The 27,223-nt window shown below is 31.9% G+C and overlaps 1 protein-coding gene across 2 annotated transcripts in view; it reads left to right on the top strand.

Annotated features, from left to right (window-relative positions):
* The first annotated feature begins 751 nt into the window (after positions 1-751).
* The window catches only part of LOC147066042 (sodium/potassium-transporting ATPase subunit beta-2-like), a 92,094-nt gene continuing 65,622 nt past the window's right edge, over positions 752-27,223 (top strand). The window contains exon 1 of one of the 2 annotated variants that reach the window (XM_085955541.1): positions 752-944. In XM_085955541.1, the coding sequence (XP_085811667.1) occupies positions 815-944 (130 nt within the window). In that variant the 5' untranslated portion in view covers positions 752-814. Of the gene's footprint in view, positions 945-3,058; positions 3,269-27,223 lie in introns of those variants that run through there. The other variant, XM_085955543.1, reaches the window with a different exon arrangement.

Genomic DNA, 27,223 nt, shown 5'->3' on the forward strand with positions numbered 1-27,223 from the left:
AAATCATTACAAGAAAAAGGTATGTAAATATGTAAATAAAATATCTAGCATAATATTATAATATTCGAGCGTTCAATATGTATGTATTTTAAATCATGCAAAATAATGGTACTAAATGTAATAGTTATTAATTATAAAAAAATACTATTCTTTGTGATGTAAAAATGATTATCTGTGTTTCTACCTGGCATGGCAATTCTGAAAAAAATAGTTCCACCTGAAACCGTCAGATGACAAAGGAATCGAATTATTCGAAATTTGAATTAACATTCGTTGGAAACGACCTTTGTCGAAGTGCTTTTGTTTTAATCATTTTGCACGCAGTTGTCAATGTACGAAACGTCAAATTATTTAAGTCAATTAAGTTATGAAACATTGTCCAGAATTGATAAATATTTAGCATACGCGTATCGACTTCCCGCCTTGCCTATTGCCGCAGTAAACTGCAGCCTCCTGAAGTCGCCGGATGGGCCTAGATGTCGTGTCAATCGCGTCGCAAAAAATTGAATTTTCTAAAAACTTTTTAAGCTGATGTAATTAATTGGGGTGCTATTTATCGCGGGATGTTTGGTATTCGGGTGGTACAGATTGACTAGTTTTAAATTTAAAAATAGTATATTTGATAGATTGGGTTTTTCGGGGTGTAATCGGTGTTACAGTTTTCCCGCCATCGGTGGAAGGCTCGCCGGGAGGTGTCGTGATTTGAAGGCTGGTAGGGGTAGTTGCGCACGTCTTCGGATCGAATAGTCGGCGCAAGCGCGGGGGATCCAGCCCGGGAGCTGGCTGTCCCAGGTCGCACACCCACACCGCAGGCATGGCCGACAAGAAGGTGACGGAACAATATTACGCCCCACCGCCGGAACTTGGCCGATGGGAGGGCTTCAGACAATTCTTATGGAATTCGGAAACCAGCCAGTTTTTGGGCCGAACCGGTTCCAGTTGGGGTAAGTCTTTTATAATGTATTTTCCGACTTTTCCGCGGGTTTTCATCCCTCACCCTTTTACGAGTCACGTTACGTAACGTTGCATCTCCGATACTCACCCTCGTCGCATGCATCCGTTCTAGCTTACCGAAACATGTTTTATTGTGTTTATTAACAATGATAATTTTCCGCATTGCGTTACGAAGTTAATAAATGTTAAGAAAATTGTTCGTTTGAAGTGCGCAGGGTGCGCGCGCCTTCGCGCTTATGTAACACTCGGATGACCCACGATAAGGAATCCATCATGGCACCCTGTAGGATAATCTAAATTCCCTAAATTTTATATAAAATTCCGCCCCACCTTAGTGTCCGCGACCGGTAAAATTTTGACGAAAAAAGACCTAAGTCACCGCACCCGAAAAAGGCTTCGGTTCGATTTATTCAGTCAGGATTTCATTTCCTTGCATCTTTGGCGCCTACTACTGTAACAGTCTGAAGTGTATAATTACTAATTATTACTAATCGCTCAAATGATCTGACGGTTAATGTATCACTCATGCTGGTTTTCAAAAAACTATCAATCTCCTGAGTATTGAATTTGCCTGAAAAACATAGTCTTCCATACACTATCGATTTTCATGGAAAAAATTATGTCAATTTTGTACATTTTTTTATGTAGAAAAATTATCTAACGATCTTATTTTTTGTCCCTGAAGTGAATTTATTTTTAAATATAAAAAAAACACGAGAATTATATAAAAAATGGAAACTTACATAATAGGAAGTGCGGGTATTTTTTCGAACTACTTCCATCAAAAGAAGGAATATTTTGTGAAAATTCACAGGTTCTTACCAAATCTCTTAAAATCACCACCATTTTGTGTGAAAAAAACTATTATGTATTTTGATGTTTTGTCATATTGGTAATTTAAACTACAAAACCATAACCTGGCAAGACTAAGCATAGCTTGAGAAGATGTTTTTCAATTTGTTCAATAATATTTCATAATTTGATAAAATATTGTGTGTTCGTAAATTCTTATCACATTTAAACAAATCGTGTATTATTTAAAATATTAGTTAACGAAATTGACGATGGTGTGTATGTGTGCATTTAATTTTATCTTCAAACAGGAAGAACACAATGAATATGATCCATTTTGCAAAATTCATGTTATGTTGGATGAGAAATAATATACTATATTCTTATAACATTTGTCGTAATTATTTTAAGGTGGGGTTTTCTTTCAGAAAAAATTCTGTTTCACATGTTATATAGTCTATATATGTATAGTTAAAATCAATAGTGCTTTTTTAAAGTTTTATTGAATATTTTTTCACAATTTTAGTTACTATTCTTCAATTTACAGTGATGTTATATATTATTGCCACATTCCAATGTAGATTATATCATGTTAGGCACATTTAGGTTTTGAATATTATACTATTCATAAACTTCAATGTATTTCAAGAAGTTAGCTGCATTTTTGTTTTTCTCTCATCAGCAGACAAAGACTTCATTGATTTTCTTGTTTGCTGCATTACGTAAACCATGTGCTTCTGAGACTCAATGTATATTTAGAAACAAACTGATATTTTTTTTTTCAACTCTATCATTTTCTACTTTGTATTGAAAGCTTTTAATCGGTTATTTTGTATCCTATATTTCAATAATTTATCGTTTATTTTTACAATTATGATATTAATTGTTATAATTAATCATATGATATGGACACATTTTTTGCTTCATCGATATGAAAGAAAACTTCCTAGATTTATCCTTAAAACTATATTTTATTTAAAATAATCGATTCATTATGATTGCATTCAATTTCGATGCATAGTGAATCTATATGTATACTATTCAGGTAGTATTGATCGAAGAAATTAGTATGTAAAGTAACACCTATGTTTCAAATTTGTCTCTTATTATATATCTGTTATATATCTATTATATATTGAGAAAGTGAATTTCACCGGTACAATTTTACTAAACAAATATATCTTGAAAAAAAATGAATTATATTTCATTCAATCGTTACAACATATTATGTTCACACTGTGTATTGACAAAAAATAATCTTAATCATTGAACTCTCCCGTCATTTTATCTAAAGTTATCTAAAGTTTATTTATTGTCTGTACGAAACTTTCAATAGAATTTTTGAACCAAATAGTTCAAAAATTCACGGAAAAAGGTTTTTGAAGAGTGTGTTGTGAATAAACAATGGATAATTAAAAATATCATATCCGAAATATCGGAATATATTTTTAATTATTTTATATTAGTGTTAATACTGTAAGCTCCTCAATTCAAAATATAACTGATATGAAAGATTTTCTAGGTAAGTCAATTAAAAAATGTCAAAATCTAAAACCATTGGTCGGGATTTTAAAAATAAATATAAAGTGTCGGTAAAAATTAATTCATTTCTTTAATTTTCATTATTAAACCAGGACAATGTTTTTTTTTAACATCGTCTTGAATTTTGTGTCGTTTGAGAATAATGTCTGAGTAGGAATCTATCTAGATACTCTAGATAATAAAATAATAAAGCATGATAAATGGTCAAACTAAAGTACTGATGCTCAAGTATGATTTATGAAAAGATTAACATTTTATATGGAGATGTACCTATGTTATGAAACGAAATTATGGGTGGGGTCAACTATACGAAAACTTTTGCCCCGGTTTGCATATCTGTTCATTAATATCCATTTAGTTACTTGGGCTGCTTGCTAATTATTTTGCATGCTGAATAAGCCTTGAGATAATTGAAAAAAGCTAGACTACCTCTCTTTGTAATTTATTCTGTAGTCCCAAGATTTATCCCAAAGAAAATTATTTCAATCGGAAAGGAAGGGATACTTTATCGTATAATTATTTCCTATCGTTTAATCCCTATAAGGGCTGATTTATTGCTAGGTAATGAACGAAATTGGATCCTTAAATCGTTAATAAAGATTGAACAATATAATTATTTACAAGTTTCGATGTGGAATTTGTCAAAGTATGTATCTTTTGGATTTCCGTTGTGAAACTAGTCTACCATTTTGAATTATATTAGTATGTACGCAAAGTTATATGCTCAGTACTACTGTTGATGTAATGCTAGTTATTTAATTCTCTATTTAAAATACCGAATTACTGGCGAAATGAATATTAATGGACCATGATTGAATTAAAGCCAATTCGTGATATCAGCTGTATTTATTGATTGTATTGTGCAGTGTTCACGCTTGTTCAGCAAACATCTTTGCTACTGGCATTCAAATAAAATTATATATAGTTTAAAAATCCTCTAAAAGATACGCAATATTCATTATTTTTATTATAAGCATTGGAGAATTTGTGCTGCAATATGCAATCAATTTTAAACACTAACAATGTAATGACATGTTACCTATTAAGAGTCACCATGAATAAAAGATGTATTGGTATTTAGGCAAGCAGGTTTCAAAAAATACTCTTATACTAGATTCTGCATAACATAACGTATATGACGTAGGTAAATAATATACATATATGTGTATGAAAATGAGTAGATAAATTAATAACGATGCATTTCAATAATATGCACACACACTTTTTTGTGAAATCTTTTTAAGTTCTATATAGACTTATTTGGTTCGAAAAAACATGTTCAATTCGTTATTTTGTATTTCATGGAAATCATTCTATGAAATATTCCAAAAATAGTATTACGTAAATTTAATAGTAGCAAACGGCAAAATAAATAAGGTTTTTGAAAATATATAAAAAAATCTCAAATAAACCCATATACAATATACGTTTTAAACCAAATTTTGTGTCATATTCTTCACGCGCCATCCCCTATTGGAAGTTGGCCACCATTATAGCGATCTTTGCTTTATCGTTTGTCATAAAGAATAGGTAGGGCTGCACTTGTAACAGTCAGGCAGATTCTTACGCCACGAAATGCGGCATCATCCTCCGCTACATTTACCGATGATCTTTCCTTGGATAATAAGTTGGGAATCCTGTACCTTTATTCTATCATAATATATCCAATGCATAATAGTTTTTTGATTTTGATACTACGCGAAACTTTTTGATCATTTCCCATACGTTTGAGGACGGCAACATTTGTCACCCTCAAGAATTTTGAGGATATGTTTATACAACTACACCTCAAAAGCCTCAACTTTGCGTGATAACTCATGGTTTAGCATGAGCAGCTCCGTGGCATAGCGATTATTATGTATATAGGTACTATCTAATTTTGTTTAAAATTGGGTTAGTTTATAATAGGTACATAATAATAAAAATAATAATATAACGTAGTGTTTTCTATACCGCAGGTTTAAATAAATATACCTACATATATTGATATTTATATATTTGGTAGATTTCTATTATTTTAATTAAAATGTTTTTTCCTGTTCATATAAATATTATCTATATTTTAAAGAGAGAATTTTGAAGAGAGTACCTATCGTTAAGTAATTTTTCTGTTCCTGTAAAATGTATATATATCTCAAGATTTCCGGGAATTGAATTGAATATATTTTCTAATTCTGCAAATGATTCGTCCAATTGCGTAAATTAACTGAAATTGGCGATTAGACGGAAAGCTTACCTCACGGCTAGAGTATCAAATGTAAAGTGAAATTTGGCAAGGGCTTTCTTTATTAGGGCGGCAGCTCGTTGCGTCGGTTGTTTACGACCGCCGCACCGCTCGTCCAGTCTCACCTCGCATCCATCCTCGCTAATTGCTTAATTAACTTAAGGAAGAGTTTCTAAGTTGCGTCGTCGTTGTCGCTCGATGCCGCCATTAAATTGGTCGGGGAACCCGTTCCGCTTAGATCAAACTCGTTAATTGCCCATTGGGCTCGTTCGAGATGCCGCATCTTCCTCGCCGCCGAGCGACATTTCTGGGCCATCGATGATCACGCGTGTTAGTTTCCTCTGCGATAATTATTTTAGATACAACAAAATCGTTTTTACTCTATCTGATACGCACAAGAGATAGTAATAGATATTAAATTATACATATCACAAAGCTAACTACATAATAATTGACGGGCCACGGATTAAACGACCACAAATGATATATCAGTGGCGAGAGTTGGAGGTAGGCTGTTATGATTCGACATAAATAGTGGGCACTAAACGTTGTCAGTCAAACGTATTTGTTTTCATTTATCTAAGACTACGATGTCTAGATAGTATTTGTTAGTTTTTAAAATTCAATTAAACCCTGCCTAATCCAAGCTATAGTAGATAATAGAAAAAAAATCGTTAATCCACAAAATATCTGAAATTTCGCCATTAAAACCATACACGATTCCAATTTCAGTGTGCACTATTTATGTCAGATCTTAACTTCACAACCAACTCCCACCCTTCGCCACTGTAATATATAATTAAAAAATGAGTTCGAAGTATTTTCACAGTATCTTATTAAAACATGTAAATTCTTTGTATGAAAACTATTAACTAACTATTATTTACAAAGTATTGTAATTTATTATTAAATTGAAAACAATACATCATTTACAGAGTTTTGAAACGAGATACTATGTAGAATTTATAATCACATTAAAGTTGGTCCAATTCTCAGCACCTGAATTGTAAATTCATCAATAAATTCACATGCGTTGAGCCCCGTGATTAAGAGACATTTTGATTTTATTGAATTTGTTTGTATACTTGAATGTGTGTAGTTAAATTTTAAATAGTCATTCATTCATGTTGGTGTTCCGTTAGAGATTTAGTTTATACGTAATGATATATCTTATTATATATATAATTTATAAACATCATCAGTTTATAATATGTGAACTAATACAGCAGAACAAATATTTTGCAGATTTGATGAAGCGTTTTTAAACATACCAAATTAGAAGAGAGTAACATTGACTCCACACTCACACCACAGAGGTATATTATATGAAAATATGTTTTTTAATTAAAAAATATTTTATTTTCATTTAATAAATAAGTCACAAGAATTAAAAGAATTCAATATTGGGTATACTTAATTTTAAACACCTGATAAACATATTGCTACAGAGCGGGACACGAATCCGCATTTACAGACCTACAAACTTATCTGTAGAATGGCCAAAAATAGAAGAACGAACTAGAATAGGACGCCATTTTGAAAATTTCATTCGAATGTCAGATTTTGTCCAGTTACGAGTCTTGATTGGGTAGTTTTCGACAGTGGCTCCCCCATCCCATTCTTCAGATAAGTTTGTAGGTCTCTACTGGATTCCGGCCAACGTGTTGAACCAATTAACCCATCTGTGGTATAGGTAGGTACGTAAACACTGTAAAAATATCCAATAGTAATACGACTGGAGTGTTAGTTAATATTGGCGACCATCTTTTCTGATTTTAAATCAATATTTTTTTATAAATAGCTTTGTAGTACTATGTATGTTTCTGAGGTGTTCCAAATAATGTATATAAAATTATAATATATTACCTACATTGGAATCAGTTGCCTCGGTAGTGTTATACTATACCATTAAGTTTGTGAATTTATGCGGTCGTTCATTGATTTTCTGATGAAAATAATACAGATTTAGTCAAATTAAACACGAAGATATTTTAGTTTTTCTGAACATAACTGAATGTGCAGACGTGCATATAAAATAACGTTTGTTTACTGGTGTGGTATCAGAAAATTTATATGAATAATAAAAAACTGATATTATTTTATCGTAATAGCGGAAATGACGAATATATTAAGATTATAATTAAATATCAACCTTGTTCAATATTATGAAACATAGTTCATTTTGCGTACCTAGTTCTTTAATAAATAAGATAATTTATTAATATGTTATAGTATACTCAAAAAGCGTGAATTTTTCATTATGTTATATGGTTGTCTGAATAAATTATGTTAGGCAAATTGTGACGAATCAAATCGATGATAAAGGTCAGAAAATATAACTAAAAACCTGGGTCAATTAATTAACGTAATAAAAAACATGTTAATTATTTGGATATTGTGCGAAATACTAAAAGTAGTTCAAGGAATCGTTGCTACCTGAAACCGTAGACACAATCTTTCAAATTAAATCAGAGTGGTTAGCTTCGTTAATTTAATTGAATGTAAATTAGAACATTTGTGACTACAAGCATGTCACCATTTCATTGAATTACGCGTTGATACCGGTTAAAGAATAAACCACTTTTTTATGGCAACGAATTGCAACGAAATGCATCGGTACCTACTTATATAACTGTTTTTGAAACTAGGCACTAAAGAATATTTTCGCCTGCTCAAATTCATCTTTATTATCTTATATACTCTAGATCTACTGTTGGATGAAAGTCACACCTAGCTGTTTCACACTTCTACGTCTTTCATTTTTCGCTACCACGTACTTCCGCTGATGTTGATTGTCTAGTCGATCTACCAAGATCTTGGTCGCCCCTAGTGTCTACCTAAGGTACTCTCAGGTACCACAAAATGATAAGATTTGTTCAGTACTACGAATGATATGGCCCTTCTATGTCTACTTAAGATCCTTATATTTTGTATTATGAACACTTTTATTTTCTGTCTAACCGAATTACTTATATTTTTATCCCGACGCGATATTTCTAGCATGTATATCTCTATTGTACCGCATCGTTGGTTTTTGGACCTGTTTTGAATTTATGTTAATACTGGAAAACACCAATTGTTTTTATTGTTAAATTTTGTGTATTTCATAATTTGGTAGATGCAATAGTTGGGGTGGGGTTATATGAATACACTTATTAATCAAATTTTTATGGAGAGTACGACATGAATATGATTGTCTCAAATGAAGTGTTTTATAAGTGAACAGAAATAGAATTGCAATTGATTTAATCAAAACAAGCCGAGATTGAAATACAAATAAGATTTTCATGATTGAGCACGCAAACACGTCGATAGACGCGGTTTCAATATTTCTCTGTCATTTTGTTTCCTTTCCAATTTCTGTTGAATATTTTTGTGAAAGACTTTTCTGTTTCCTGTTAGGTATAGGGGCTAGAGTATCGGAGAAAAATGACAAAACCGGTAGCTTAGGATACCTATATGTTTGGTGAAATGTCAGAATAGATTTTTAAGTTTAATGTTTTTTTAATAAACATGTAAAATAAATAAAGTTAGTCAATTATAGTTTCGATAAATATTTAAATTTAATTTATAATCACTATCTAATGTTCTGATTTATAACTTTGGTTGATTGATATTTCCACTCCTAGATAGGGCATGTGGACCCTACAGTGTGGTAACTTTACAAGGATTAGTTGTTTGTAAAAATGCTATAATTTATAATTCTATGAATTAATTACATTTAACCGCAGAGAAACGGAATTCTACCAAGGTGAAATAAAATGATGGTCGAGCGGTTACCGCGTCAACTTGGAATGAGGGTTCGAATCCCGAGTCTGGAAAACGTGGCTAACATCCATCACTCGTAAACAAATCTGTAGATTCAACCTCCACTCAGCGAGGGTTCATAAGTTATGATCTTCGTAGGATCGAACATGGTATAAAAAAACGTGGGTTATATTGGTGCCTTTTTGAAATGACAGTAAATAATTAAATTTAAAAAATTACGCGACACGTAAATTATTATGTTAACACGTTTTAATACACAGAATGAGAACAGTTCTCTTCTTTATTAAAAATAATGGTGCTAATTTACTTAAACCGGTATATTTAAAACCGGTTTTGGGGAGTCCATAGTGTTCACCCCCTATTCGGAAAGGCGTCATGATTTATTCTTTTCAATTCCTCTTTACATCACTTCCGTCGGCATTACTTATTTTTTGTGTGTGATGGTGTTATTCGTAATTGAATTCATCAATGACGTAACAAGCGATTCTTTCACGATAAACCTTTATTTTTAACGCATTCGGAAAACAACGAATCTGCCGATTCAAATTGGCTCTCGTTCATGATTCAATAAAAATACACGTCTCCAAGTCTTTGAGACGGCGAATCAAAAAAAAAAAAATTACAAACGGAGAGAACAATGCTAAAATGTGAAAATGATCAAAGAAATCGTTTGCTTTTAAAGTGTTGTCGATTTTATTTGATATTTTGAAATTAAATTTCTTTACAAGGATTTTATTGATGGTACTGGAAATAAAAACGAACATTTTGTTGCCATTCTAAAATACGTCCGTTTAAAATGTCGTGAATCATTAATTCGTAATAGTTTTGTTATAAAATTATAAGGATGAATAAATACTTTTCTCTGCAATACGTTAATATTTAATAAAACAAATAATATATCACAAGCTACACCTACATAATTAGAATTACTGTCAGTACAATACAATATTGACAGTACCTAATACTGATCGTGTGATCAGTGGAATGATGGAAATAGGTAACATATTGAGATGACATAATTTTCTCGTATGTATAACGATTAACTAGTGAACTAATCTATTTAAAATTTATTGTAATTCTAAACATATAGCCAAAATTAGTTATTTCGATATGTGATGGAATGAAAGCAGACACCATAGACTGATATACTGACAATTAAGCCGGATGTGATTAATTATTAATACAAAATAATTTTTGCACATATATAGTAGATTACTGATCGTATAAGGTCGGTAAAACATGGATGTCATTTTAATAAATACTGCAGTGGCAAAGGCTGAAGGTGGGTTGTTAAGGTCCGACATAAACAATGCACACTAAACTTTGTTAGTCAAAATATATTTGTTTTTATTGAACTAATACTACACTGTATAGACTGTAGATAATGTTTGTTGGTTTTTAAAATTCAATTGAACTCTACCTATCCAAGCCATATTAGATTATAGTAAAAAATATTCGTTTATCTATAAAATATCTAAAACTTTATTACAATTACCATTAAAACATACTTAACTTTAGATATTTTATAGGTGAAAGAATATTTTTTATCGATTATAGCTTAGCTTAACCAGAGCCGAATGAATTAAAAAAACTAACACCATCTGTAATAATATGTGTTCTTAATTCAACGAAAACAAATAAGTGTGACAGAAAAAGTGTGCACTATTTTTGTCAGATCGTCCATATCATACCTAAACTATTATGGTTTGATTTAGGCAGGGTTTAATTTAATTTTAAAAACTAACCAGCATCATCTTCAAATTGTATTCATAGTTCAATGACTTCTATGTTTTGACTGACGAAGTTTTGTGTGCACTATTTATATCGAATCTTAACAACCTACCTCCACCCCTCGCCACTGAAATACTGTCAGTATCACTGATGTATTATTATTGTCAGTAATTCTTATCGTGTAAGGCCTGTTATGTGGTAATCTTTATAACCTTGGTAGTAAGCCGATAGTATTCGTTTATCAAATTATGAATATAATATTTTTGTATGTCCTGAATATGAAATAATATATTATACAGATTATGAAATTAAAATTTATAATACATTGTTGTTGGTCAATAAATATTAAATATTAATGTATGTATTACAGAGAAAAGTATTAAAGTGTTTTTATACTAATTGCATAACACATCTCTGACGATATGGTGATTCGCACCATTTTAAGTGATGTAAAACTTTTTTTTATAAATTAACATAAATTACTAGCAAGTAACTAAATGCAAAATTTCTTGAAAGGAATAAAAAAAATAATTACCTAGCTTAACAGAATTTATATGAAGCCATATATTGTTAAATTAAAGAAAATATAAAACATGACACAATAGTGTAAATGTATATATTACTGTAAACGCAAGTAAAAAAATAGCTTTCAAATACACATAATATAATTACATACAACAATTATGTTTGTTAGGACATGTGAGAGTGTGAGAGATCACTACTGAAGATACATTATACTATTTAATAAATGCAAAGTTCAATGATGAAACGAATAAAACGTATATACATATATTCGAAAAAAATACTAGTTGGCAGTGCCACCTGTCAAGATTATTGGATGTGGCGATATGCTAGTACTGCACTGTAAGAACCTGTCAAACTATTATAAGTTGGTTTTATTTCACGACCCGATTAGAAAAATATTTTCACACAATATACGGCCGAAAGATTTTCCATTTGATGTTATCCTACAAGACGTGGTGCAACTTTTCGCAGTGAAATACAGTTTCCAAAAGTCGGGTCACTTCAGAAAAGCTTAGAATGTTTTTGAAACAATTATAATTTAAAATATTAAATGTTAAATTATGATATTTTCGTATTGGGATATTAAACACTATTAAAAAGCTCATTCTCGTGTAGTTTCCAATACTTACTACCTATTTATAGTTGAGGTTCAATCACATATAGTAATATTTACGTTGATGTAATACGTTGCAAGATATCGATCGATATAATTCATTACATATCGTATTACTCAGTAAAACCACAAGGGGTACGGTTCACCGAGCGAAACCATACAATATTTTTACTACGTATCCGATAGTAGTAAATACAATACTTGCATCGTATTGTAATCCTTTGTTGTCATTTTCAGCGAATTCAGGCGGAAAATATTATTTACAATGACGGCTCACGAATAAGCCACTTAAGTGATAAATATTACTCTGTAATAATATCATGAAAGAATAGGCTATTTTTAGATAGGCACGTTACCCGTTTAACAATCAGTCTACAAAGGCTTTAAACGTTCTGAAGGGATTGTTTCTGACTCAGAATTAAATTAAATACATCCAAGTTCGGTTCGTAATATTATTTTTGTGAAAAGAATATTCTATTAGGTATGTAATTATTATGAAGCTTTCGCGAATACGGTATGAAATAAAAACTTATGTTTACTTTTACATTTAAATTATTCAAAAGAAAACGTAACATTATGCGATAATTATTTTGTAGCATTTTTTAAGATTAATAGTTACGAAGATCAGATCTTCACAATATTTTTGGCGTTACGACACACCATTCAAATTATATCAATTTCACAACATATTTTTGTAGGATTTATTTATTACATTTAACAAAAAAAACTATTTCATATGCGTAATATTATCAGGCGTAATTGTTTGCAATAAATGTTATTCGTAAAAGCAGTATGGGTATTATAAATTAGAACAACCATATACATTTATTATATAAACATTGTATATCGACATGCATGTTTCAAAACAATTAATTCATATTGTTATGGTGGATATGTACTAATACATGCTATCAGATAATTGATTATATAATACATAATTATACAGTTCAGTAATCATAATTTATCAATTCATTCAATGAAATACTAGCGCTTGTCTAACACATTTTTTTCTGGATCAATGCTAAGCTAGGTGCGCGTAGCTCTTCTTCGACATTTTTTAAACGTGGCCATTTGAATTTTTGATAATGGCCATGGATGAGAAAGATTGGTCACAAAGACGTGGTAGTAAATGATAAAAGAATCTGTACTGCATTTTACCCAATAGATGGAGATCCTCGATCGGTAGCAGTGTTGCTAACTATTGTTGACAAAAACGTGCCAGACGGGGTACGAAAAGAAGCTATTTGGCATGAAAAAACACTAGATTTTGTGATAATAAAACTTCAATACATTTTTTTGCCTATCGAAAAAAGTACGAAAAATCACACCACATTTGCCCAGAAACTCATTTCAAAATTGAAAAAAATAATAATTAGGTAATCTAACAACCTACGATAAGTAATACTTAGGTAATACCAGAGAGTGACATTTCCGATAATCGCCATTCCGATGCCACATGTCTAAGCACACATTAAATTATAATATCTGATGCCATTATACCACTATAACGTCAAAAATGCTCCTATCGTTTCATTGTGTTGTTTTATTTCTCAAGTACCGACCTACCTTCATTAAATATATGAATAAATAAAACTTATTTTCAGCACATTTTTAAAGCTGTTGAAGATATCAAAAAACGCCATAAGCTACGAGTATATGCCTATCGAAAAATGCTAGATCAGGCAAGAAAAATGCTAAGTTAGCAACGCTGATCGGTAGTCTACCAGAGTTCATAAATTGTATATTTTTAAACCTTATTTCGAAGGTTCGATAATTTTTCCAAATCTTCTTAGATGTTATGTAATTCTTTTGAATGTTAATAATTGGTACCATATCTTTTGGCACATTTCTCTCGTGGTATTCTGGTAGGGCTTTGCCAGAAATAGAATACTATTGTGTATTTTATTAAATGATGATTTAAATTTGATCAGTCGTAAAAATTGGTTCAAATCACGTTATCATTAAAAAATCATAAGCATTGGAGGTAAAAGACCTCACAAATGAGCCATGATATTGATCTTTTATTAATTTCGCTGGCTGTAATGAAAAGTTTACATGGATTTAATAAGGGTACGGGGGCGAGTAGTGGCGCTGTCATTCCCCGGTGTCGTTAAAATAATGTCAGCTTTGATGCTTAAAAAATGTTTAGCCTCCGAGCGCCTTTAAATTTCACCTCGATAAATTTCCTTAACGACCGTCTTAAGCCCGCCGCTACTTTAATCCGATTCAATATAAAATCAATAAGCAAGTTTAGTCTTTACGTTTAGGTGCGATAGCAATTTATGTCAGTACCTGTGCATAGTTAGTTGCTCCACTTCTTTTACTTTTAACAAGTATTTTGTCTATTTTAAATAATGGCTAATTAATCATGACCGAGAGTGAAATAAAGTGTGTTCAAACGTGAGGTATGCATTCTGTGGATGCACTATTTTATATTACACATATTGGAGTAATTGGGCCCAATCGAGGCTTGAAATTGACATGTTATTATTATGTGATTGAACTTACCATTCCTTATAAAATGTGGATTAACTTGGTTTGCTATGAGAAAATGTGAATTCAATTAATTTGATTTAATTTGGTACCGAAACATGTTCTAATTTTATGTAAGTAAGTAAGTCACTGCTTTCAGCTTTGTAATGTTGTTAACTATCTCTTCTTGGAGTAGTATAACAATGTGTTTGATCTGTTTATTAAAATGATTTATTTTTATTTAATTAGGCCAACGTGGTTTGAGCATTGGGATGAGTGCGCGCACCTGAAAAAATATACGATTTTCAATGTGTGTTTGATCTTGAGCAAATACTCAATGAGTTTACCAAATATCTAACAAACAGTTTTTCGTAAAATGTCTATTGAAACTGCTTCCACTATAATATGGATGCCCATAGGAGCATATCAAACACATTTTAAAGATCGATTACACCGGTTAAAATTTGTTTTTACTAAGTATTATTGTTATATTTTTAATGTGACGGCAAAAAATTACAGTAGTGCTAACATAAAAAATACACCTCATTATAGGAGTTTCTATTTTTCAGTCATAAATACCCTATCTGAAATGGATCGATTTCGTTTATTTGTCGCCAGAATAAATTATGTCATAATTATACGGTAACACGCATGTTTTAATAAAATATTCAAATAATCTATTTTGTCGGACGTCACGCCTTCAAAAAAACAGCCCTAATTAAAATTAGTAAACATTATTGAAATAGAATAATACTAATTTAGGTTAATGTTTGATATTTACAGGCTGGTAAATGTCAGTGGTGATAAGTAAGTTATTGGTTCACGTTTGGCCTTATTGTCGTGGCGAAGTTCAATTATCATCATGGAATTTCAGTCGAATTAGATTACCAAAATTGCTATTGTGTGAAAGTTCACTCGTTTTGTTTTATACCATCTGGAATTTTTTTTGTTGGTAAAATAATTACGGCATACTGCTTTTATATCATTATTAAGAACGACTAGGTAAAATTAAGTGTCTGTTTTGAATTGACATCAATGTTATTATAGATGAGTATTGATATGTATAACAGAATTGTTTAAAAATACAATGACGTGTTATCTATAAGTAAATATTGTTTTTTCTTGTACTTCTTGGTAGAAAGATATAGTATATATGAGAAATAACAGACACCCATTGAAAAAAATAGAATTACTTCCATTATTTTTATTGTCATTCAAGATCGGTTTCGTTTTACGAAATCCAGTTGTGAAAATGTCGTATGACGAAACCGAATATGGAGTTTTAATAGAAATTTTGGACAAATAATAAATACAACAACAAAAAAAATCGGTGTTGGTTATTTATTTAAAATAATTCTAATCTGGTTCGATTGTTATTGATAATAATATGTTCACAAATATATCATTTTTAAAGGAAACTATTTAAAAATATATATTGTATAGGATTTCAATTAATATGTACGTATAAACGATTTTAACTGTTGTTATATTTACATATGTAGTTAAATTCAAAACTCAATTGGTAAATCACACTTGATGTGTAATTTAATTAAGCATTGTCGAAATTGTCAGAATATTTATATTTCTCTTCCACTATAATAAAATATTATGCACAATCAGGGAATTCCATCTCATATCAGGAAAAATATCATGATTCGGTCCCCACAATTCCACAAATACATTCATTAGTTCGTCTACTCTATTAAACACACAGCTATCTTATTCAATGTTTTATATACTTATTTTAAAAATAATATCACGCAAAAATATGAACTGAACGCTTCATTGCGGTGTTTTTCTTTGTGGAAAGGTAAATACCACAGACTCATAAAGGAAAATTCCATTTTCTCACAAGAGAGTCCTGCAAATACAGAAATCTATAAAGGCGGTAAATCTTACTATTTTCTGCCACGACCGCGGATTTATTTAATGGAAACTGTGTGAAGCGAATGTTACGATGCGTCGAAATGAGGACAAAAGCTTTTTATATGAAACTGCTCCCGTAAGAATACAATTTACTGGTAGTTAATGTGAAAGCAGCCCTAAGTTTTCTATGACTTTCAATGTTATTGGAAAATAACAGAAATGTCATTGCCATGACAATAATGTTTAATTTTCTAAATTCAAGGTTTTGTTTAAATTTAGATTTTGTTACTAGGTCATGGATATTTTTGAATATATTATTATATATTTATAGCAGTCCTGGCCAGTGGCGTAACTGATTTGAAATAATATAAGTTATTTTAGTTTCAGTAAAATATGAAAAAAGTACATGCTCAGAGAATGCGTCGTTACGTTATTTTTTTGCAAAATAAAATACTTTACTGAATCAGATCTATCAACATATTAGCTGCACAACTGGTTTCTTTCTATTTCGTAAGTTTTTAAATAATCGTTAGTGTGAAAAAAATATGTAAAGCGTTTGCTGGAATTTACCGAACCTAATAAATCGTATTTAATCGCGCTGCGGGCTTGTTTATTTATGAGCTGAGACAAGTGCAACCTTATCCTAATTAAAGACAAGCGTTTCCCCCAAATGACGTTCCTCAGATGGGCGGAATTGATTGAGCACGGGCGACACGTTTCGAACGGAACCAGCGATCGTCGGCACAAGGGCGGCAGATATTTGCGGCGGGCGGCTCGACTGTCCTTGAACTCCGCCTACCCTGCAGCCCCCGTTCCCGCCCCCCACACCGCCGGTCTTCCCCTGACTCCCCTATCCCGAGGCCGTACGTAGCTCGATCCATATTATTCCATACAGCCGGTCTTTTCCCTCCCATCGCCGTGGCTACCGATTTTCCAGCCCGCCGTTGAACGCCGTCTCGCTCCTTCTCGCGGCCTCTTCTTGCAAATTTTACAGCGGCGAATAAAATTATTACTGTTAATACCCACGGTCATTAGTTATGTATTTTTTTCTTCTCACGTTGGGCCCGTGATGAGCAGTTAAAAATGTCCACGAAGGGAATTTAATTGTAAAACGGGTAAATGTCACATTCACCAGTTTGATATTGATATTCTTAATTCATATTTAGTAATTTTACTTAGGCGTTGTTTGGATAAAAAATATTTTCACTTTTTATTTACACGATATCGGAATGAATTTGTATAGTATCCATGACATTTTATACAAAGCTTTTTTTAATATTCCATTTCGTTTAAAAGTAAATAAAGCGATTTCTCGTATACCCTATAAAAGCAGCCGTAAAGTGTTGTAATATGAAAGAATATTCATAAAGCTATGATATCAAATAGCGAGTACCTATTTAAAAACAATATTTCTCTTAGAGAGTACATTAGTAAATTATTTATTACAGATTAATATAAAGAAAAAATAATATATTTTTGCCGTTAATAATACTGTGAAAGAAATTTTCATTTAGTTAAATTTATCGGTAGATCCAGCACAAACATATTTATATGTAAAATAGATTAGAGTCAATCCGTATGGTTGGCTATCCTATCACCGCTGTTGATTGGATTTTTCTATGTCGTATTGTCTAACCTTGTACGAAAACAGTATTACGGTGTCAGTGGGTTAGGACTGACTGATCAAAGATGTAAACCCTGTGAGAGACGGTAAAGGTCAAAGGTATTAGCGAAGGATTTTTAGGCTAAAGTCTATTTTTAGGCAAAAACTTTTTCAATGTTGACTAACTTTGGCGTCTACGGTTGATTTATATGTAGACTTGTTATATTAATGAGTTAAGATGACATGCAATAGGATATGTCACTGATTATAAAAAAATACCTTCTCAATGTTACAAGCTCGTAAGCTCATCTCTGAAACCATATGTGTGGGTTCGATCCCGCGCCTGGAAAAAAAATATGTTGTTTTTTAGCGTGTGTTTGATTCAAATCAAAGAAATAATGGGACGTGGGAATGGATAACGACCGTTCATCGTGAAAAAATATTATTATTATTACAACGTTTTTCTTAGCTCGTATTCTTATTTGTCCGGTACAAATCTTGCAAACGATTTTTAACTAACTTCCCGACTAGCTAGACTTTTGAAACTATTAGAATATATCAGAACACGATGCCAATGCATTTTTTTATTACTTTTAGCCATCTTTAAGTAGAATTGATTTAATTTTCAGTTAATTCTGTTTTGTATGAAAAGTTATTTCGGAAAAAAATCCGTAAAAACTAAAACTATTATTGGTTGCTAAGTGGGTCCTAGCAACTAAATTATTAATATATAAGTGCGTTACTATGGAAATCAATATGACATTTCAGTATTATTTCTATCAAGTACATTTTTTTTGATCATTTAAGCTAGTCAAGTCAAGTTTATATGATTCAACAGAAAATTTAAAAACGTTGTATATAAAAGTTCTTTTTATCTTGTAATTATTTATATGCTCAGCTTAGGTCATTGGTTACTTACTTTTTATTTTGTACCTGAGAGCCAGACTACTTTATTTCCAAAAAAGAAAACTTTCGGGAATACGCATTTTAATATTTTTTTCCTGTCTTCAACGTTAATGTAATTTCGGGTTTATATAATATAGTCATAATGACTAGTCACAATCTGTTTTAATTTAATTTATTTTCGGAAAAGTTGAAATTAAGACACTCTGGTTCTGAGGTACAGAATTATAATATATATTAGGTATTTAGTATCGAAGGGTAATATAAAACTAGTAATATAAATTATATTCTTACAAAGACTAATTTAACTGTCAAAATATAATAATTTTATCGATTTGTGGTGAGATTATGATTGTAAGCATGTTCTTGTAATTAGTACACGATGATTTAGGAATACATGTTGAAATATTTATCAGTGTCCGATTCTTTAAATTTTATTATATTTGAGTTATCATAGTATAATAAACCTAAGAGTATATTGTTATTATTACATTGTAGGTACTGATTAAAAATTTATCACGTATCCTTCGATTGATTAGAAATCTATCGAAAGGGGACGCTGGGGGTGTCGCGCCCATTTTTGTGTTTGGAGTAATATCAAGTCACGATTATTTTTAGAGTACGTACTTCGTTGTATTATTTTTTTCGCGCGACTGAATATTAGCAGATTTGTTTTCGCAGCGAAGGTCACGGAGACTTGTGCCATCTTACTTTTTGTTTTTACGGTGTTCATAAATAGTTGTTTTTATGTGACAACCCCACGCACCGAGCGCGGGGGAGGCTTTGATAGTGAAATGAGAATAAAAATTACGATAACGGGAAAACATTTTTACTGAGAGATTTTAGTACGCCGGAGCCGCTTTTTATTTGCCCTCATTGGCGCACCGCGCCCATAATGTATTGAATCGAACCGCACTTTTATTTATATTATTTAGAATATGGGTTTATTGATCGGGAATTTGGGAACGCTCAGAACCCAAAACGATGCAGACACACTTTGATAAGCGCATTGTTAAATAGTTGTCATTAGCCACACTGACATATAAATTAAGTAAGTAACGAGCAGTTTTCAAATATTACGTGAGTACTATACTTTAAATGCAAAGTTTTTCAAGTGACTACATTCCGTTATGTTTGGGGGTTATGCAAGCGAGTATCCACTTTTGGGTTAAACTTGAATTTAATTGTGGGTTTCTACATTGTTCCCAAGGATATGCAAGATTGCCATAGTCAATCATGTTTCCTAATAAGCGCAACCTGAAAAAAGCCCTCCGAAGTGACAATTTATTTTTGATTAAAGCCGTATTAACCAAGCCAAAGTCGAGCTTTGAAAAGCGAATGGGTAAATGTGTAATTTCGTAACGGCATATTGAAATCCTAATTGTGTTACGGTAACATGATAAAGATCTTGGCGGATTATTGCGGGCTTGAAATAAAGGTGAAAGGTGGTAGGGTTGTCGGAGGGGTGGCTGTATCGGGAAGGCTGCGAGTGTTTGGAGGACCTTTAGACCCCGATGCGATGGAAAACACAAATTGAAAATTTTCCTCGCACAATAAAACTGTAAGTTACCCCGACATAGTAGTCCACCTACTGTCTTACTTAGCAGCCTTTTCTGAAGCTTTGGCTGACTAAGCAAGCCGCGTTTTTCTTTACTCAGCATCGTCTAGCTATCCCCTTTACGGTCGTGTTTAACATTCTGTGATTTATATATATCTACCTACTACAGTGGGTATTGATAGAAATGAAATTGATTTCGTTTGAAATCGGGTGAAATAATCGACCCGAAACCTTTGTAAATGTCAACATTAATTGTTAGGTCAGCTAAAAACTTGCTGCGGTAAAACAATGAAGATATTGTGTTTTTATAAAATGTACATAATGAGAGGCTTTGATACTTTTTTTATTAAACGAAGTTGGTAGGTATTGTAATATGCTATATAAGTATAAGCATAAGCCTTAAATCATATTATAACATATTGGATATATTGTGACAGATTTAGTAATAGATCAATTCTGATATTCTTAATGGAAAAAAGAAAGTTTGGTAAAATGCCTACTATTCATGGTCCGTATTTCGTAAAGTGATTTAAAAAGAGATACTATTTTTTGTTTCTAGTTATAGCATATTAAGGTATTTAGTAGCGTATTGCTATTTACTTTGTCAATAATGATAGTTTTATTACTGCCTTATTTATATACTCGGCTATTTTTATATACGGTAGGTACATTAAAATATTTATAAATATTTGAAGAAGGAAGAAATATATGACAAACATAACACTAATAAGAAACCAATTATGTGTTACGGATAAGAGACGTGGTCATTAACTATCAGAGATTTCCAGTAGCTACGGGTGTTTGAACCCGAAATCTTGCGGACGGCGTTATCTGCAATGATAGAATCTTTTGATGTCGTAATTAGGTAGGGTGCAGGTGGCTAAATTGCGAAAGCATATTGGCCGGTATCCGATAGATGCAGGTTCGAGTCCTGTCCAGTGCTATATTTTTTATAATGAGTGTGCTTCTGAGGTGTGTCCGAATTATGTATTGCGAGCTGCTTAAGCGTCGGCTTATAACGTTGCGGGTTCCAGAATCGAATCCTGGGTCTGGCACACATATTGTTTTTCAAATTGTGTTTGGAGTCGGAGTATAGATTAATAGATTGAACACCACGGCTGTACAGACACGGCGGGTGGATGAGGGTGGATTGCTGATAGATTGAACATGTGGCTAACAAACAAAAAATCTGTTGATAATAAAATTAACTAAGTATATTTTTTTACTATGCAGGTATGACAGCAAATAAAATGGACAATGATTCTTTATTATTGTAATGTTAATGGTTGTGTTAGTAAACTTTTAGTTCAGGTAAGGTGTTTATTTGGAAACGCCATGTTGCATATTGCAGCGGATGTCTTATTTTCGGTTCGGTGTTGGTAGAAATTACACGTTCAATCTAAATCGTGATCGTGGATTAAAATAACTCGATCGCGATGCATATTGAACATGTAAGGCTTGCCTTACCTGACTGCATTTAATTTGTTAAACTCATTTTACGTAAAACGTTGTGGAAATACATGGTTTCATTAGAGCAAATGTTAACATTTCATGCCGTAAACGTTCGCCGTATTCATCGTATTTATGATGATTTTACTGATAGCTGATATTTATGCTCCTTAATAAGGCCTGTTATCGTGAATATTTAAAAGGCCTTCAAGGAAAATAAAAGTTTCATTGCGGAGCTCGTCGTCTAGGTAGGTGTAGTTACACAGCCATCGTAAATAATCCAACGCTTTTCTCTTTAAATATCAGCAGTCGCGTGACTGACGTAGTTTCGGTTATTGGTCGTAAACGTATTCGAAGGTTAAAGGGAAAATACTGTAGAGTACAACTCAGTTTAACAAGGGACATGGTAGGGTGGATGTGTCTGCGAAGTGTTGATCGAATCGATAATAATTTGTATTCAGCAGTTCCTCAACCGTGTTAGCAATAATGGCACATAGAATGTCCTGAGTTTTAATCCCAGCTGGATCGATAATTTAAATCAGTACCTATGTATATTCTAATTATTTTAGTATTGTAATATATCAACTGCATCATTTTTAGCGGCTCGGGCTTCGTCTTTCGGCATTTTTCATGCGTTATTAGTAATTGCGGAATAAAATAAAACTCATTATCCAACCTACATATAACAATAATATTCAATACCTGGCAGCTCATTTTCTACTACTTATTTTAAACTATCATGATCCAGCACCAGAGGATAGGATAAGCACAAGGTTGCGCCATTTCCCTTGGTCTTCCGCCATGTAAGATCTTCAGCGCGAATATTATTGTACTTACGAACAACGTTATTTTTATGTTTATAATATAGTATATTATACACAGTAAGTATTTTACTGCAACTGATTTGACTGAGTGATTTTTCACTTACGTCCTTATATAATCAGTCAGTAACTCTAATCTATGCCAGTTGTATATTTACCATAGAAGATGATGAAAGGCAAAATACAGGTCGCTAAAAAGGATAATATACTAGAACAATATTTAAATCAATCAGAATTTAAATTGAATTTGCATCAAGTGGGTACTCTCAATCGACATTTGGTACTAATGTGTACAAATATTAGAGTTTTTGAGTCTTTCAAAACGTTGTCGAAAAATAAAAACTAACCACAGTGGAAGTTTATATTACCGTCAATAGAGAACGGTTTACTGACAAATTACTGGAAAATTGATGAAGTGGAAATGACGTCAACGATTTTCATATATTTCATTAGTGCATCAATTATTATGACGTGCCAATTTTGTTGACGTCACTTTAGCCATAATTCAGTTGGGTGATTTTTAGACCGATGTTCCTAACAACATATAAATAAAACATTTAGATTTGTACTTCCTGATTATTGTTTTGTATTAAACATTACAAAACATATTTACGTATCTATTTAGTGCTGCATAGTATTTCTTTTTGTTAATCGTCAGAAATCAAAGTATCGGTCACGCAGGTGACATTGGAAACAATTATTGTTTATTGATAGTTTTACGCATTCATTGCATTCATAGATTTATGTATTTGGCATATTTAAACGACAATTATTTTAAAAATAAAATAATCCAATGAGATATAATCAACCATCTCATAAATAATAACGCTTGTATGTCATCGTAGCCAATTAAAATACAATAAAACTATAAACAATGTAATGAATTAGATACATAATAATGTTACTTTGTAATCGTACAAATTAGCGTAAATGACCTAACCAAGGCAACTGAGCACGCGTTAAAAAGGAATATGTAAACTACTTACCTATATTGAGACCGACCATGGAATATTTCAGTGGAGTATTCAAGTACCTACTTCATAAAAAGCTTTTTTCCAACATCAGAAATGTGACGTGATTTTCCCGAAAACACCCGCACCTTTTTATTTATAGTTCATAATAATATGCTTGACCTTTTGAATTGTGACGTGGATAGCAACTCAAATGTGTTTACTTTTGTGTTATAAAAGCGTGTTTATTGTTTATCGATTTTTTTACATTATTTGAAAAATCGAAACAACTTAACGAATTTCCAAGTATATCTTGAACGACATTCAAGTAGTTTTTTTAGATTATCGATTAATTTTTATTTCAAAGTGTTGTAGATAATTATGGTATTACATCATTTTGATTACTATATACCAATTTATCTATAATTATTGACATATTATTGATAATTTGACAAGCAGCACATATAGATTATTTGAATAAATTATGTATATAAATACATTTTCGTAAGGGATGGTTATTGGCCATTTGCCCAACTTTTTACCCAAACTTCAGAAAGCCGTCATAGTGTGACTCAAAAATAATATTTACCCGTATAGAATATCAATTAAATTATGGTACTTAGGATATGCTTCATTTTGATTAACGGTCTTTCATATTCGTAGCCAGGGGCATACAGACTATCCGAGTCGTGGCATCTAAAAATCCGGTCTCACAGGATACCAACATAAAATTTATTATTAACTGTATAATAAAGTTTTTAAGACATCTCTTATAGTTATTTATTGAATAAATATTAAATTCATTGCAACTAAGTGAACAAATATATTAGCAGATTAAAGTTTTTTTATACCGAGGCTTTGACTGCTATCCATTATATTAACCCGTATTTGATGGAATTGATAATTTAAGTCGTCTTGGTTTGATTTATATTAGCACTGATGTATGATGATTATATTGACTTGTACTAGTATTTTATCTCTCTCGCATATATCACTATGACAGTCTCAATATGAAAGAAAGATAAAATCAACACAATAATGAAAATTTGAAATAAACGCACTCATTGCAGTGAATGTGGAGCCTATCTCCAGATGCATTAGCTGAATAGAACAACGGTGTTGTAAAGAGTCAAATGCCGATTTGCAATTATGACGCTTATTGAATTGTGTGTAAAGTTAATCATTCAAATACACGAAGCATTTATTTGTATACGAAAGAATGACATTTGTATGGACAGGGTCACACAACATAATATGCAAGGTCGTTTACGAAGATCATTTTATTTTGCTGAAATTACATATTCACTTACATTAGTAAGTTAATAGATAAGTTGATTAACTAATTGGGCTGAAGGTGATTGTTTTTTGAAGTTATACTTTTTTTGGCGCGTTTGGGAAATCAGATCAGAGTGTATTTTTGGCGTGTGACATATAACACATAATTAATTTTTTTCGCACCAATAAACGCACTCGATTGGATTCGAACCACCGATTGTTCGGTTATCAGTCGAACGCACTACCTTTACGCTACAGTATGATACTGCAATCGCGACGATTATACAGTATAATATTATAGTTTAGAATTATTCCGTTGCCTAGGCAGCGAATTTATTATTGTCGGCCATTTGCAATTATTCCTTACGTAAACAAACTGTTAAACGTCATAGTGGAAGTTGTTACTATAAAAATAAAAACAACGATAAGTAATTATATAATTTAGTAATTTAAGTTAAAGTGTATAGAAATAAACCAACGGCGTTCCAATACGCGGTCCTTTTTCTTGAGTGTGTAATTTAACAAGATAATTAAGAGCTAGTCGAAAAATCTAGGTTATCACAAGTTTTGTTTTTGTTTTGTTACGCAAAATAAGTATAACTTCTAACGCGCGTATATAAGTACACACACCGTTTTTGTTTTAAATAATATGTAAGAATCCATGACACAATATATTATCCCGCAACGGTGTCAATCTCAGTCATAAAATTACGCCAAAGTAAGGTTAAAACAGCCCTGCTATTAAACTAGTATAGCGAAATGCAGTTCAATTTGTTACGGCAGCATACGTATTGATGATTGAGCGATGTCGATCCATTTAACCCCGATCAGATGATTCTGGGCCGAGCAGCGAGTCGCGAGTCGCGGGTACGATTGCCGGCCCGTCACGAAATGTGTCAGCCAGCCAATATCCGATCTTGTTCAACTTATTGGCGCGTTTATTATCTCGAGCTGTTCCGAAATTAAATTTGAAAGCTGTCGCCGCTTGCGATGATGGAGTTGCTTGTTACTCGAATTCGCGGACATTCAAAAATTGTTATTCCGGCGCGAAACAAACAAATTGGCGGCGAATTTTTGATGTGATTTTTAATTTTTTTTTTACTCAGAGGGGAGCGACGCGGCGCTGTGTTTGTTATGCCTGATTTTGTTTATCTTACAAAAGATTTAAATTATATTACAAATATTATTATGATTAAGCAACGTGTTTTTTGAGAAGTTTTGTGATTTTTGGGCCTAACTATCTTCCTAAATATCTTTGTAAATTCAAATTATATTTTTAATTAATTACATCGATTCAATTTCTCATAATTACATACACTACATATATTTTTGTGGCTCTGGCGGGTGATGGAGATAATATGTAGGTATTTATCACCATTATTAAGCTCTATGGTTCTGCGTGGATCTGTCTATTTTGAGATGTAGTTATCCGGTATTTAAGACCCAATGTGGTTTCCCCTCTGTTACCGCAACCAAGCTACCTCAACTTATCTTCTATTTTTTCTTTTCTCTCCATGTTTATTGTTATTAGATTTTCTAATTTGTGGCTACGTTTTCTTCATCTTTGAAGCAAGGAATACGTATTTATAGTATTATTAATTACTAATTATATTGAATATTATTTAATTATATTAACTAAACACTAATTAAGTGAAGCAATTATTTGATTATTTTTAATACTTTTCGCACATATCATATATTCCCAATACAGGCTTCGTTTCGTATATGTGGTATAATGTTGTAAGATGACACCGATTAATAGTGTTTACTATTGATCTTATAACTCTAAAATATGTTTTATTAAGGGGGAAACATAATAAACTGAAATACAATTATCAATATTAATCTTTAATTTTGGCAACTACCAAAAACTTGTCAGATTATTTCATTGCTATATAATAATATAACGGTAGAATGAAGTACATTGAATGTAAAATAAAAATTAAAAAGATGTACTTAAGTAACAATGTGCAACTTTATAGGAAAGGAATGTATTGATTTCTTCATACATATTTCACTAATCTAACTCTAACGACAATTGGTTGACGCACTTTTAAGATACTCGAGAGAAACCCCCCTCCCGTAAATATCTCGGAATAAATCTGTGATAAGATGGCAAAACATGACATGTCAGTTTTTTTGGCAAATTGAGTTATCATAGATCATAGATTATAGAC

Source organism: Rhyacophila brunnea, unplaced genomic scaffold (genome assembly GCF_057557595.1).
Source record: "Rhyacophila brunnea isolate RB1 unplaced genomic scaffold, BYU_Rbru_1.0 scaffold_5, whole genome shotgun sequence".
In the NCBI taxonomy this organism is placed as follows: domain Eukaryota; kingdom Metazoa; phylum Arthropoda; class Insecta; order Trichoptera; family Rhyacophilidae; genus Rhyacophila; species Rhyacophila brunnea.